The sequence below is a fragment of the Pristis pectinata genome, chromosome 8, assembly GCF_009764475.1.
Source record: "Pristis pectinata isolate sPriPec2 chromosome 8, sPriPec2.1.pri, whole genome shotgun sequence".
Lineage (NCBI taxonomy): Eukaryota > Metazoa > Chordata > Chondrichthyes > Rhinopristiformes > Pristidae > Pristis > Pristis pectinata.
This window is the reverse complement of record NC_067412.1, coordinates 88,871,071-88,886,132: the sequence shown is the minus strand read 5'-3', so window position 1 is coordinate 88,886,132 and position 15,062 is coordinate 88,871,071. Positions and strand designations below refer to the sequence as shown.

Sequence of the window (15,062 nt, the reverse complement as noted above, 5' to 3'; positions counted from 1 at the left end):
CTCCAATCCTCTGGTACCACTCCTGTGGCCAGGGAGGACACCAAGATCAGCATCAACGCCCCAGCAATCTTTTCAACTTGCACAACAACTAAGTGTCTCCCCTCTTATCTTGTATCTGTGCCTTCTAGTTATAGACTCCCTTACCCTGGGGAAAAGACTACCGTCCACCTTTACTATACCCCTCACGATTTTATAAACTTCTATAAGGTCACCCCTCATTCTTCTTGTGTGTTTCGATGAACATGTGACTAATAAATAAATATCTTAATATCTATATATTTAAGAGGCATTTGGATAGGTACATAGAGGGAAGGGGCTTGGAGGGTTACGTGCAGAACGTGGGCAACTGGGACTAGCAGGTAGGATGCTGTGGTCGGCAGACACCAGTCGGGCCAAAGGGCCTGTTTCCATGCTGTATTACTCTTATGACTCTAAACCCACTGCTAAAAAGGACTTCAGTGGGAAAGACAGCTCACCATCACCTTGTCAAGGACGTTAAATGCTGGCCTGGAGTCCAATACCCACATGCTGAACAAATGAATTTTTAAAATCTTGCTATTATTTCTTCTGCAATATTATAACCTACATCAAGCCTAAAGCAGTTTTATGAAAAACTGCCCAGTGGTGGCTTCTGCCATGGGGAAAATGTAACTCAGCATGTGGGGAGATTAGCTGCATGGCTTCCACAGCACAGGTCATGGTGTGTTCGTAACGGGGCTGGGTATAGTGTGCCATTGAGGGACAACACTGGTTATGGGAACTCAAGACAGTCCTATGAAATTTCGTGTACGAGCAGGTTCCGCGACATAGGACAAGTCGCAAAAATGTTCACCCAAATGATGCGATCATGCATTTTCGTGCAATTCGTATCATCTGATTGTGCATTTGCAAACAAACAATAAAGCTTTTCTCCAAAGGTTTCCTGTAAAGTTGCGCCGGTTTGCTCCGTGTTGTAGCTGCGGTCAACGTACAAGCATTTTATAAGCGAATAAAATATGCACATTGACCTTTACCTTTCTTTTGCAAAAAAAATCATTGTGCTTATCAACGCCGAACGAATTTGAAACTGACACCCTTCTCCGAACTGGTCCCTGGAATTATCATGGTCCTATTTAATGGACGGAACAATTGACCAATGAGGAAACGGAGCCTATCGTGAGGCGGGCCGTTGCCGGCTTGATCGGCATGTGGTTTTTAACCTCAGTCAGTTTCCCTGAATTGACCACTCACTTGAGAGCGGCTTCGGTGTCGTTAGTTGCTGCCGCTGAAACTAACGAATCGGAAGCTCAGAAAAAAAAGCAATTTAATATGGTGTATTAGAAACAAATATTTTTTTAAAGATCTGGATTTGTAGCTTCTAAAAATGGCAACGAAAAGTTTCGAGGGAAAACTTTTAAGCTGCGAGAAAGATCTTCCCACAACTTGCAATTGCAGGAAGCGGTGCAATAACTGTGGTATCTTCCTGAGCTGCTTTGTGCTGTCGCTGTGCCTTCACCTGGTCACCCTGGTCTGCTACTTGGATCTCCGATCCGAGGTCAAACGGGAACTGAGGCTGCAGAGCAGGAGCGAGACTCCAGGCGGACAAACACCAGATGATCCCCGTCCCGAGAACAAGCCTGAGTGGGAAATACAATCAGCTGCTACCGCCGCTCCCGAGGTGAGTGAGGTCCCTTTCCCGAGCTACTGACACTGTCCTTGGCATATGGCACTGTGATTTCCGGATAAACCTTTCGTGATGTGAATCTTTTGATGTGGACTTTTTCTTTCAGCCAAGAAGTTTGTTATCAGTATTTATACAGTTAGATTAGAACTTCCATTATCAGAGGAATCAATGGACAGGAGTCCACTGCATATGGGACTGCCCCTTTAGATCGAGCGTTGAGGTTAACTTAATCATTTTGAATGTTCGGGCAATTCTAGTTATTTCATTAAAACGCTACATCATCAGAATATCTTTAAAATCGTTGGTTTTGTTCACCTTTTGAATGTTCTCAACCTCCAGAACCTGGTATCAGACATTCCTTCTGGCGAAGGGCCACACATTGTTTTTCTCCTTAACATACTTTGCATAACCAGCTGGAAATCGTATTGTCTTTCATTGCTGCTCAGTTTTTATTTGGAAAAGTGGGCAGATATTAGTGTGGAGGAGGAACAGGGTGCGGAATTTGGGAGGGGAGGGGTGGGGAAGAAAGGACCTTCAGTCTCCTTAGAACATGGTTTCTTGTGTGTGGGTGCAGACTCACCTGATGTCAATGCACAGCAGCACTTGAGGAAATTGGCCTCTCCCCTCTGACTGCGTCGGTTTCCTCTGGGTCCCCCTGCCCCTTCCCCCCCCCCCCCCCCCCAATCCTAAAGACGTGCAGGTTGCTAGACTGTAAAATTGCCCCGAGCATGTAGTGAGTGGTAGAATGCGGGAGGGGGGTAGTTGGTGGGGAGAATAAACTGAGATTGGTTAGGATTATTAAAAATGGGTGCTTGAGGGTCAGTGTGAACTTGGTGGGGCCAAAGAACTTGCTTCCATGCTGTGTACTTTCCATTATTCCAGCTGAAAGGTCCATGTAGGTTGACACTTGGCCATGCTTAGGATCCAATTTGAGGTGTGGATTGATATGGGAATAAGAGGAGGCAGTTGGTTGGGGTGGAGTGGGGTCTAATTATTACAAGAAGGTAGCAAGGGATGGGATAGCCAGTGCCCTGATGGAGATTCTTGCTCTAGGAGATGACAGGATTGCTAATATTGTTCCTTTATTTAAGAAGGGAAGCAGAGATAAACTGGGTAACCACAGGCCAGTGAGCTTTACGTCAGTGGTAGGCAAATTATTGGAGAAAATCCTAAGAGATTTATGTACATTTGGAAAGGCAAGGACTGGTGAGGGATAGTCAGCGTAGCTTTGTTCAGGGGCAATCCTGCCTCACTAATTTATGTTTATTTTGAGGAGGTAACGAAGAAGATTGACGAAGGCAGGGTGGTGGACATTGTCTATATGGACTTTAGAAAGGCATTCAACAAGCCCGCATGGTAGGTTGGTTCAGAAGGTTGCAATGCATGTGATCCAAGGCGAGCTGGGCAATTGGATCCAGAAGTGGTTTGGTGATAAGAGGCAGAGGGTGATGGTGCTTTTCTGATTGGAAGTTTGTGGCGGGTGGTGTACTGCAGGGATCAGCACTGGGCCCCTTGTTGTTTGTGATTTATAGTAACAACTTGAATGTAAGTGGAGGAGGTATGATTAGTATGTTTGCAGATGACGTGTTTGATATTGTGAATACCAAGGAAAGTTGTCTGAGGCCAATACTATAGTTCAGATGGAAAGTTGTGAGGGCATTAACTGATGGAATTTAATCCCGACAAGTGTAATGTGATGGATTTTGGGAAGTGAAATAATGATATGACATGCAAAATAAACGGTAGGACACTAAGGAACATGATAAAAAGAGGGACCTTAGCTTCCTGAAAATGGCAACACAGGTAGATAGAGTGGTGAAGAAAGCATGCAGTATGTTTGACTTCATAGGTCAGGGCACAGAAGATAAAAGTTGGGAATTTATTTGCAACTTTACAAAACACTGGTTAGACCATACGAAGAGTATTGTGTGCAGTTCTGGCTGCCACACTATTGGAAGGATGTGATTGTGTTGGAGAGAGTGCAGAAGAAATTCACCAGGATGTTGCCCAGATTGGAGGACTTTAGTTATCAGGAGAGACTGGATAGGCTGGGCTTCTTTTCTTTAGAGTAAAAGAGGCTGAGGGGTGACCTGATAGAATTCTAAGAGGCATAGATCAGGTAAAGAGTCAGAAATTTTTTCCCATGGTAGGGGTATCAAAAACAAGAGGGCATAGGTTTAAGGTGAGAGGAAGGACCTTTAAAAGGGATGTGAGATGAGCACTTTTTATACAGAGTGGTTGATAATGGGAACTTGCTGCCAGAGGAGGTAATGGGATCAGATACAGTCATTACATTTGAAAGACATTTAGACAAGCACTTAGTCAACACATAAGAAGGATACAGATCTAATGCAGGAAAACGGGATTAGAATAGATGGGCAAAAAAGGTCTGCATGGATGTGGTGGGCAGAAGGGCCAGTTTCTATGCTGTGCAACTCTATGATCCTATGACCAAGAGGAGTAGCAGATTCCTGGAATACAGCAAGATTGGTTGCTCAAGAAAGAAGGGCGGAAGAAGGAGCATCGTGGAACTTTTCACTAAATTATTCAACAGTAGGAAACAAATACTGTAATACATGAATTCACCCGAGAAATAACAAAAAGAGAGATCCACACTGTACCTCAAGGCTTCATCATCCTCTGCAATAATGTTCCTTGCACCAGCTTTCAAAGGAACCACATTCTAATGTTGGTGTTGAGGCTGTTGGGAATTGGGTTACAGGCCATTCTAGCTGCAGTGAATGCATTGAGTTGAGGTTTACAATCATAGAATTTTACAGTGGAAAGAAAACATGCCATTCCCGTGCTTGTTTGCTCTTAATTCTTTGCAGATTTCTCTTTCCTCATGAACTTTAATTTTCTTTTCCAAGTATGTGTAAAATACTAAAGCCTCGCACAAAGTACCTTGCAGCTGTATGGTAAATATGTTCAGTACAGTGAAAGTAAGCATACTGTTCAGAGTTGTAAAGATTTTTAATTACAACAAATGATTAAAAGCTGATGCCCTATAATTTTCTTTGTATAACGATTTTATAATAGCAATGCTATGGGCTTCTTTCATGCTCCTCATTTTGGAGATCCTTTTAAGTTTTCAGAGATGCTAATTGCAGGAACCCACATCTGAGAGCATAGACCTAGTGTTAATCCCACTAAGACGCAGGAACAAGATCTGTGTGGTGTGCCCGCAATAACTTGCTAACTGTTTCTGCAGTCACTCGGCGCAACTACAAGTTGACAGACCATGGCAGATCGATGTAACCAAAAATCGTGAACAATTGAAGTCTGTTCTGTGGTTGTATAATTATGTAATATATTGGTGTTTAACTCTTCTGATGAGATGTTTAACTCCTGCAGACTTAACTCTCTGCTGTGGAAGGGTTTGGCAGTAAATCAACAATATGACATTATGATTAAAATAAATTACCTCAATGGATACATTGATAAATTCACTACGCAATGCTCTGAGGCAAAATGAATAGAAATGGTCCAGAATCAAAATCCAATCTGCACAGGGGATGTTCTAGGAAACATTTTGGCCATACTGCAATTGTATCCCTCAAGGTAGGGTGGGGAACATTTTTGTTAAGTAGTTTCTGTTGCAAGATAGTGGGTGGAAATAGGATCAAGGTCAGTTGAGATGCACCATACTTAAAAATAAATCTTCATTTGGGCAAGGCATTGAAATAGAGACAGAAAATGCTGGAACAACACAACAGCAAGATGTACCTAGGAATGGAGAAATGTTTCAGATCATTCATCAGAATTGGAAAGAGTTGGGAGAGAAACCTTTGTAGATGCAGGGAGGGTAGGGGGAGAGAACCGTGATTGATTGAAGGGCAGGACAGTTTAAATAACAAAAGGAGAGATGATGCAACACAAATTGGGTATTGTAAAGAAACCACACCGTAGCTGTAACTGAGGAACTTTACCGGGGGAAAGGTTACTGCATCTTAAGAGAGCAGAAAACGGTGTGACAAAGGTAAGGCCTGTATTTGATAAAACAAGATCAAATGGGTTTCATGATAACTGATTAATGGCAAAGTCATTAAGGTAGATTTAAAATGATTTGATTTTATGACAACTTTTACCAATATTTGGTATGGTTTTTTTCCTTATTGGTGCTTGCATTAAAAATATGTTTTTTAAGTATGCTTATTATTTTGTCTTCCTCTAATGATTATTGAAGATGAGCAGATGCAACATTTTTAAGAGGAGTAAGAAAAATTTGAAGGAGAGTAATGAAGTCAAGGAACCAGGTTTAAATTGGGTCACTGAGTGCAAGTGTGAGCTGAAACAGAAAATGGAGTTTCCCTCTCCACTGATGACCTGCTGAATATTACCAACATTTTCTGTTTTTATTTCTCCTTCTACACTGCTGTTCTATTCCTCTACTGAAAATTCAGATTCTGTAATATACACCAATCACTTAACTGTTAATGTGTAGAAAAAGTTAAAGGTGAATTTATGAAGACACGAGATTCTGCAGATGCTGGAATCCGGAGCAATACACATCAGGAGGTAATCAGCAGGTCAGGCAGCATCTATTGGAGGGAAATAAACAGTCGATGTTTCAGGTCAAGACAATTCATCTGTTTATTTCCTCCCAGAGATGCTGCCTGACCTGTTGAGTTCCTCCAGCATTTTGTGTGTATAGGTGAATTTATGCTTGATTCATCCTGCAAGCATGTCAAAACTGAACAAAAGTTGATCAGCTTTAAGAACAAAATGCTGGAACTATGAAGAAGCCCAGGTAATAGATATATTTACCATTCCTTCACTTGATACGTTAACAATTAAACTAGATTAACTGGTCATTAACTTCATTTTTGCTTGTGCAAATTGTCAATTTTGTTGGCCTTCACTGTACTTCGAGTATCAAAAATACTTTGAGACACTTTGGGACATCCTAAAGATATAAAGTGTTTGATAGAAATGTTAAATAAAATTGAAAATGTTGGAAACAATCAGCCAGTCAAGTAGCTTCTGTGGATAAAGAAACAGAGTCAACATTTCAGGTTGGAGTTTTGACAAAGGATCTCCAATCTGAAATGTTAACTGTTTCTCTGTCCACAGATGCTGCCTGATCTATTGTGTATTTACAGCAGTTTCCATTTTGATTCCTTCAAAACCCAGGATCACCAACTTCCTCACTGCTCCCTACCAGTGTCTGGGCTCAGTTACCTGTCATCAGTGCCTGGAGTCACTGCCCTGTATTCTCAGTGCTCACAATCATTGATCGATCCTCGCTAATTGTACCATTTGTACACTCAACAGTGCCTTTAAATAAATCTCTGAACTATACAATCTGTCTCAGCTGGGATTTCACCTGGCTGACTCAATCTGTTGATCTACATTTTTCAAATTGCTATGTGTTGAAACCTCAGTAGGAATGCCTACACTTACAAATATCTGAAGTGTGAAGGGGCACATAATTTCAGCTATTTTAAGTGCAGGCATTTGTATGTTGGATGTTTGAATGTTGCAGAGTATCAAAAAATTTTTTGTTTTCTGGGCACTTTATAATCCACAAGTTAACAGACCTTTTTTTTAAACTGTGCAATTTAGATTTTCAACAGACAAAGTAGGTAACAACAGTATCTTTTATTAATATTGTTCCTTTAGCTTAGTAAAATATCCTGAGGCATTTCACTAGATCATTTTTGAAGGATAATTCGACATACAGTCATGTAAGAATGTAATATTGCAGAGAAGTTTGTCAACGTCATAGATAGATGGGGAGATTCAGGGAGGAAATTTCACAATGCAGGGCTTGGGCTGTCAAACATAAAGCCGCCAATCCTTGATTGATTAAAATCAAAGATGCATAGGAGAGCAGAGTGGGAGCTATCTGAGAGTCATACAGCACAGAAATAAGGCCTGGAGCCCACCACTTCCATGTCGACCAATCTTCTTATCTACTGTAATCCCATTTAGCCTTCTAAGCCTTGGGGATTCAAGTACTTGGAGGCACAAGAGACTGCAGATGCTGGAATCTGGAGCAAAAATGAGCTGCTGGAGGAACTCTGTGGGTCAGGCAGCATCTGAGGAGGGAACTGAACCATCGAGAGGACAGTTCAGATGAAGGGTCTCAACCCGAAACATCAACTGTCGAATTCCCTCAGCAGGTGCTGCCTGACCTGCTGAGTTCCTCGAGTAGCTTGTTTTTTGCTCCAGATTCAGGTACTTGCCTGGATTCTTCTTAAATGTTGTGAGAGTACCTGACTCTACCACCTCCTTAGAAGCATGTTCCAGATTGCAACCACTCTCTGTATGAATAAATTCCCTCTCAGATCCTCTCTAAACATTCTACCTCTCACCTGATATCGATCCCCTCTTGTTTTAGACACACCCAACAAGGGTAAAAGATTCTTGCCATCTATTTGTCTATCCCCCTCATAATTTTGTTTACCTCTATCCGGTCACTACTCAGCTTCCCCTACTCTAGGGAAAACAATCCCAGACTTCCAATCTCTGCTTATAACTGAAATGCTCCAAGATCCCACCTTCAAAGTGGATATAAAAGATCCTAGGCAGTCGTCTGAAGTAACAAGGCACGTTCACCGAACAATATTGCCTTTGGTCCCCAGAAAACCAAATCCAGTCCCCAACTTCCCTTTGCGTTATCTGCTTTCAGCCACATCACATAGGCATCACAAGACTCTGGCTTCAGAACTATATTTTGTTGCTTTTGGCAACATTCTGAGAAAAGGGCAAAAAAATTATATTTTTAAACTAATCACAGAAGGGAACACAAAACTGAGAAAGTTTGTTCATTTCCTGTTCACTAGTCAGGGAAGGAGTGTCAGCTTTACAAAGGAAAAACTTTTATACTGAGTATTTTTTTATGAAAGAAAGGATGTGCCCTTTAGGAGAGTTATATCTGCCTCTCTCTGTAATTAAGCCTTGAATGAAACATTAAGAAAGACACTAATGGATATAAAGGAGTGGGAAACAAAGCATACTGCCCTGAAGGGGGTCAGATGATGCTTTAAACCAGAGGTGTGGCTTCAAATTGTCACCCAAATCCTGAAATGGACCATTGAGTATTCATTCCATGTAATCTAGCCTGTTATGGAATGATCTGTAATATAATCAGAACTTAATTTAAGCAAAAGAAAAACATATTGTAGAGTGGGAAACATTATCATGTATCTTGCTGGATCCTTGCTGTGGGCATTACTCTGTCAGTTGGACTTCCTGTTCCGTCAATCGTTCCTTACACTTGCAATAATTACTATTGTTTAAGTTAACTCCTCTTTAAATCCTCTTTTGCTTGTATGGGCTAGCCTTTCAGTGCTTGCATACTTAAAGCTAGGGCAGAGAGAGGAGTTCATTAATGGACTCGCATTTATATAGCCACCGTACCTATTTGCAAAGTATCTTTCAATGAATGAAGTATTTTTTTGAAATATAGTCATTGTAATTCACAGCATGTCAGTTTAGGAAACATGAAGGTCAGTTTGCTCACAACATGTTTCACGAACAGTAATGCATCGTGCCGATACTCTTCAATGAGAAGTCCTCTTGATGTGGTGTAGAATTTCTGACAAGGTCAAGGCAGCTGTGAGTTCTGCCACCATTAATGAGCTGAGTGGAGAGGGAAGGTTGCAGCAAAGGCTGAGCCAGTGGACTAATGTAGAACAAGTTTTTAAAGTGGGATGAATTAAGCTTTGGTGGGTTGACAATTTTGAATTGAAACCTTCAGAGAACTGCAAGATAGGATGTAAATGGAGAATGAAGCAAAAAAATCAAACTGCTGGAGGAACTCAATGAGTCTGGCAGCATCTGAGGAGGGAAGTATTGGGTCTACACCCTATCTCATTGTGAATAACAACAGTCTTTACCTAGTTGTTCCAGACCCTTCACCTGGATTTCCAAATGAGGGCTCTCGACCCTAAATGTCGACTGCCCACTTTCTTCCACAGATGCTGCCTGACCCGCTGAGTTCCTCCAGCAGTTTGCTTTTTGTTCCAGATTCCAGCATCTGCAGTCCCTCGTGTCTCCATGCATGGAGAATGGGTTGATGGACAAGGAGGATTTTTTAGGCTTGGATAAAAGTAGCCATGTTCAGAACCAGCTTAGGTAGGAAAGAGAGCTGAAGAAAACTTAGAACTAAAGACCAACAGCAATGGTTGTCTTTGTGTCTGACTGATTATGCATCTTAGACCATGTTACTTTGTTAAAGGCAACATGTCAATGCTATATGTTGTTGTTCACTGCTATGGCAATGAGATAAGGTGTGGCCAGTGCTATTATGGAAGTGGGTGTAAATGTTAGTTGGATTTAGATTGAGTTTAGCTTTGGGCTGTATTCCCAAACTTACATTGTGCAGATATATAATTGCACTTGGTGAGGCAGTGAGCAACTAGCGTAGCTGACAATTTCCTGATCTGATTTTAACGAAGCTGATGGTTTTGCCACTGAAATTGGCAGCACTCTGTTCAGGGAATTTGCTTCCAATTGTTGCCACTGACTGCAGCCAGAAAACTTGCTTAAAATGAAAACCAAAGAGCTGCAGATGCTGGAAATCTGAAATAAAACCTGAGATTGAAAATGCTGGAAACCATTCAGCAGGTCAGGTAGCATCTATGGAAGATGAAACAGAGTCAACATGTCAGGACAAAGACCCTTCCTCAGAACAGTTCTGATGAACGGTTGTTTCTGTTTCTCTTTTCACAGTTGCTACCTCACCTGCTGAATGTTTCTAGCATTTTCTGTTCTTAAACTAGCTTTTAATCTTCAATCACAGCGTGGTAACAGGCCCTTCCGGCCCAACGAGTCCGCGCCGCCCATTTTAAACCCAATTAACCTACCCGTACGTCTTTGCAATGTGGGAGGAAACCCACGCAGACACGGGAGAACGTACAAACTCCTTACAGACAGCGACGGGAATCGAACCCCGATCGCTGGCGTTATATTTTCCATTTCACATGAGCTGAAGGTGCATGCGCAAAGAACACGTGTTAGATTAGTTTCCATGGGAATAGCATTACCTTGTGAGTCATTCAGCTTGAGAGAAAGAGCTACATTTTATGACAGGAAAAATCTTGTTTTTAATGGTTTTTTTTCAGAAAATTATGTTTTAATATAGTAAAAGGATTTTTTGACTGGAGCATTTTACATTGTGTGATACTCATCTTCTCTCTACTGATGGAACTGCTGCGGACATTTTTTTCCAAATGGACTGTGTTTTAAATAGAACATTCTGTTGAATCCATTATTGTGATATGGACACAGTGAGCTGTGGAGAACATTGCTATACTGCTGAGAATTTTCAAAGATGTTCTTCTGAGTTTATAGGTAGTAGGTACAATGTTGAGCTAGAGTAATGTTACCAATGCCTCTTTTGGTTCAACCAATGTCTTGTTTACTTAGCAATATGCAACAATATGGAGTGAACAGAAACAGACGTGTTAGAACATAGAACATTACAGCACAGTACGGGCCCTTCAGCCCACAATGTTGTGCCGACATTTTATCCTGCTCTAAGATCTATATATCCCTTCCCTCCCACATAGCCCTCCATTTCTCTATCATTCATATGTCTATCTAAGAGTCTCTTAAAAATCCCTAATGTATCTGCCCCCACAAACTCTGCTGGCAGTGCATTCCACGCACCCACCACGCTCTGCGTACAAAAAAAAAACTTACCCCTGACATCCCCCTTGTATCTTCCTCCAATCACCTTAAAATTATGTCCCCTCGTGTTAGCTGTTGTCGCCCTGGGGAAACGGTCTCTGACTGTCCACTCGATCTATGCCTTTTTTCATCTTTTACACCTCTATCAAGTTACCTCTCATCTTGTCCCCTCCAAAGAGAAAAGCCCTAGCTCACTCAACCTATCTTCATAAGACATGCTCTCCAATCCAGCAACACCCTGGTAAATCTCCTCTGCACTGTCTCTAAAGCTTCCACATCCTTCTTATAATGAGGCGACCAGAACTGAACACAATACTCCAAGTGTGGTCTAACCAGAGTTCTATAGAGCTGCAACATCACCTCGCGGCTTCTGAACTCCATACCCTGACTAATGAAGGCCAACACTCCGTACGCCATCTTAACAACTTTATCAACCTGCACGGCAACCTCGAGGGATATATGGATGTGGACCCCAAGATCCCTCTGTTCCTCCACACTGCTAAGAGTCCTGCTGTTAATCTTGTATTGTATGTGTTGCTGGGATTCCTTTAAAATGGTCTCCTAGCTTTAATTTGCAAATGGTCTCTTAACTTTGCCAAGGTAGGAAAGTGTTTTGGTGTCAGCCTCTACATAATGTTGGATTAGTTGAGCTCTACAATGTGTCCAGTCAAACTCATTGTCAACTCACCTAACTTAATGAACTGTTCCTCCTGCTCTCTTTGTGCAGGAGATGGAACATTGTCCGTTCACACTCTAAAAATTGGTCTATTGCCCAATGCTTTCTTCCTCTTGGCTGTGCCTGGGTCTGTACATGTATCCATTCAGTGCATGTTGTATCTCATCAGAACTAATACCTTTTTGATCGATTACCAATCCCCAAAGATGCATTCACAAAAAAGGGGGGGGGGGGGGGGGGGAGGGAGATGAAAAAATTCACTCCATACCCTTTTGACTTGCAGGTTAGTCCAGAACTCTGTTCTTACGTTGATTGAAATTGCCTTGCAGCTTTACTCCAGGATAGCAACTTCCATTTTTCGTGGTCACAGGAATTGGAATTGGTTTATTATTGTCACTTGTATCAAGGTACGGTGAAATACTTGTCTTGCGTACTGTTCTTACAGATCAATTCATTACACAGTGCATTGAGGTAGTACAAGGTAAAACGATACAGAATGCAGAATAAAGTGTCACAGCTACAGAGAAAGTACAGTGCAGGTAGACAATAAGATGCAAGGTCATAACAAGGTAGATTGTGAGGTCAAGACTCCCATCTTATTGTACTAGGGAACCGTTCAATAGTCTTATAACAGTGGTATTGAAGCTGTCCTTGAGCCTGGTGGTACGTGCTTTCAGGCTTTGGTATCTTTTTAATATATATATATATATATGTGTGTATTATTTGTTTTATATATACACACACACAGAGGAAGTTCCAAATACAGTTTTATGCCAAAACGTCAATCAGAAAGTCAGTGAACTCTACTGCACCCACTTCAATGTTTCAATTTGAATGTCATTGGAGATGTTTGAAGTTTCGACTGTGCTTGTTTTGCAACATAGTCAAGCACAGTCAAGACATTCAAGTTCAAGTTACTTTATTGTCATTCATCCATGCTATAAAAACACATGGCGGAACGAAATGTCGTTTCCCCCAGGCTCTCACAACAGAGGACATACATAGAACAGAAGATATACAATAAACAAAACAAAAAACAAACAAAATTGTGCAAGTACAAATAGTGCAAAAAAACAGTATATACTAAATACAAATTTAGTGCAGAGTTAGTGCAAAACCCAGTTGGACAAAGAGAAATACAAGCTCAGTGTGTTGTACTCATTGTATAAACATGTTCAGCAGCAGCCAAAGTTCTTGTATGTCATTGTGCAAACCAGAGCTTTTGACGTGGCATTTGTCTACCAGGGTATTCAGGAGCCTGACAGCCTGGAGGAAAAAACTGTTGTGCAATCTAGTAGTTGTGGCCCAGATGCTCTGGTACCGCTTGCCAGACAGCAGTGGGACAAATAGGTCGTGAGAGGGATGAGAAGGGTCGTCTATGATTCTATAAACCTTACGTGTGCATCGTGTATTGTAAATATCCGAGATGGAGGGAAGAGGTACTCCAATGATCTTTCTCACCGTACATCTCAATTCTCTGCAAAGACTTACGGTCAGAGATGTTACAGTTACTGTACCAGGCAGAGATGCAGCTGGTCAGGACACTCTCAATGGTACCCCTGTAGAATGTGGTGAGAATGGGGGAGGGCAGGTTTGCTCCTTTCAGTCGCCGTAAAAAGTGGAGATGCTGCTGTGCCTTCTTGGCGAGGGAAGAGGTTAGTTGACCAGGACAGCTCGTCTGCTATATGTATTCCCAAGAATTTATAACAGCTGACTCTCTGTGCAATGATGCCATTGATGCACAGGGGTAAGTGGTCAGCCTGAGCCTTTCTAAAATCGACAATCATCTCTCTTGTTTTGTCCACGTTCAAGGAGAAATTGTTGACTGAGCACCAATCCGCCAGCCTCGCCACCTCCTCTCTGTAAGCTGTTTCATCATTCCTGCCGATGAGGCCCGCCACTGTTGTATCATCAGCAAACTTGATGATATAGTTGGAGCTTCAGTTGGCAGAACAGTCATGGGTCAGCAGTGTGAACAGCAGTGGATTGAGCATGCAGCCCTGAGGGGCTCCGGTGCTCAGCCTGGTGATTTTTGAGATGGTATTTCCAATACGAACTGACTGTGGCCTTTCAGAAAGGAAGTCCAAAATCCAATTGCAGGTGGGGGTGCTAAGGCCCAGTAGGTGTAGCTTCCTTATGAGGTTCTGTGGGATGATAGTGTTAAAGGCAGAGCTGAAGTCTATAAAGAGCATCCTAACATAAGTGTCCTTTTGATCTAGGTGAGACAAAGCCAGGCGGAGGGCAAAGGCCACTGCATCTTCAGTTGACTGATTGGGGCGGTATGCAAACTGAAGGTCCAGTAAGGGAGGGAGGGAGAATGGTTTGATGTGTTGCAAGACTAACCTCTCGAAGCACTTCATGATGACTGAAGTCAGTGCCACAGGGCTGTAGTCATTTAAACAGGTTGCAGGCATCTTTTTAGGCACTGGTATAATGGTGGTAGATTTGAAACATATGGGGACAACTGCTTGGCTCAAAGAAACATTAAAGATGTCAATGAATACATCTGCCAGCTGGTCTGCACAGTCCCTGAGCACACAGCCAGGTATGTTATCAGGTCCCGCTGATTTCCGAGGGTCAACCCTGGATAATATCTTCCTCACACTAGCTGAGGACAGACAAAGTACCTGGTCATTGAGCGGTGGAGGTGTCTTGCTCGCAGGTTCATTGTTAAGTACATCAAGCCGAGCATAAAAGTCGTTCAGTGCATCTGGGAAAGAGGCATCATTGTCACAAGTGAGAGGTGGGGGCTTGTAGTCCATGATGGCCTGGATGCCCTGCCACAGACGTCTTATGTCCTTGGTATCGGAGAAGTGGTATCAAGACGCGAGGGGTCTTGGGCCAGATTCAGATGAGAAGTCATCAACTTGATACATGATGTTTGATGATTAATGCTATGCAAAAGTTGATCTGCGTCAGCACTTGGAACATTTGTCTTATTGAGGAAACTGCAATGAATTACACCCATCCCAACACATTGCAATCTGACAGACAATGAAATGACCAGTCGAACAGCAAGATTTTTCCAAGCGCTATAGATGCTCCTGACACTTAACAAGGAAATGCCTCATTTGTTTATATAAA

The 15,062-nt window shown here is 42.2% G+C and overlaps 1 protein-coding gene across 5 annotated transcripts in view; it reads left to right on the top strand.

The window, feature by feature from the left end:
* The first annotated feature begins 1,242 nt into the window (after nucleotides 1–1,242).
* eda (ectodysplasin A) overlaps nucleotides 1,243–15,062 on the top strand; it is a 204,629-nt gene continuing 190,809 nt past the window's right edge. For all 5 annotated transcript variants that reach the window (XM_052021558.1, XM_052021559.1, XM_052021557.1 and 2 more), the window contains exon 1: nucleotides 1,243–1,657. In XM_052021558.1, coding sequence (XP_051877518.1) covers nucleotides 1,364–1,657 — 294 coding nt within the window. In that variant the 5' untranslated portion in view covers nucleotides 1,243–1,363. The remainder of the gene's footprint in view (nucleotides 1,658–15,062) is intronic.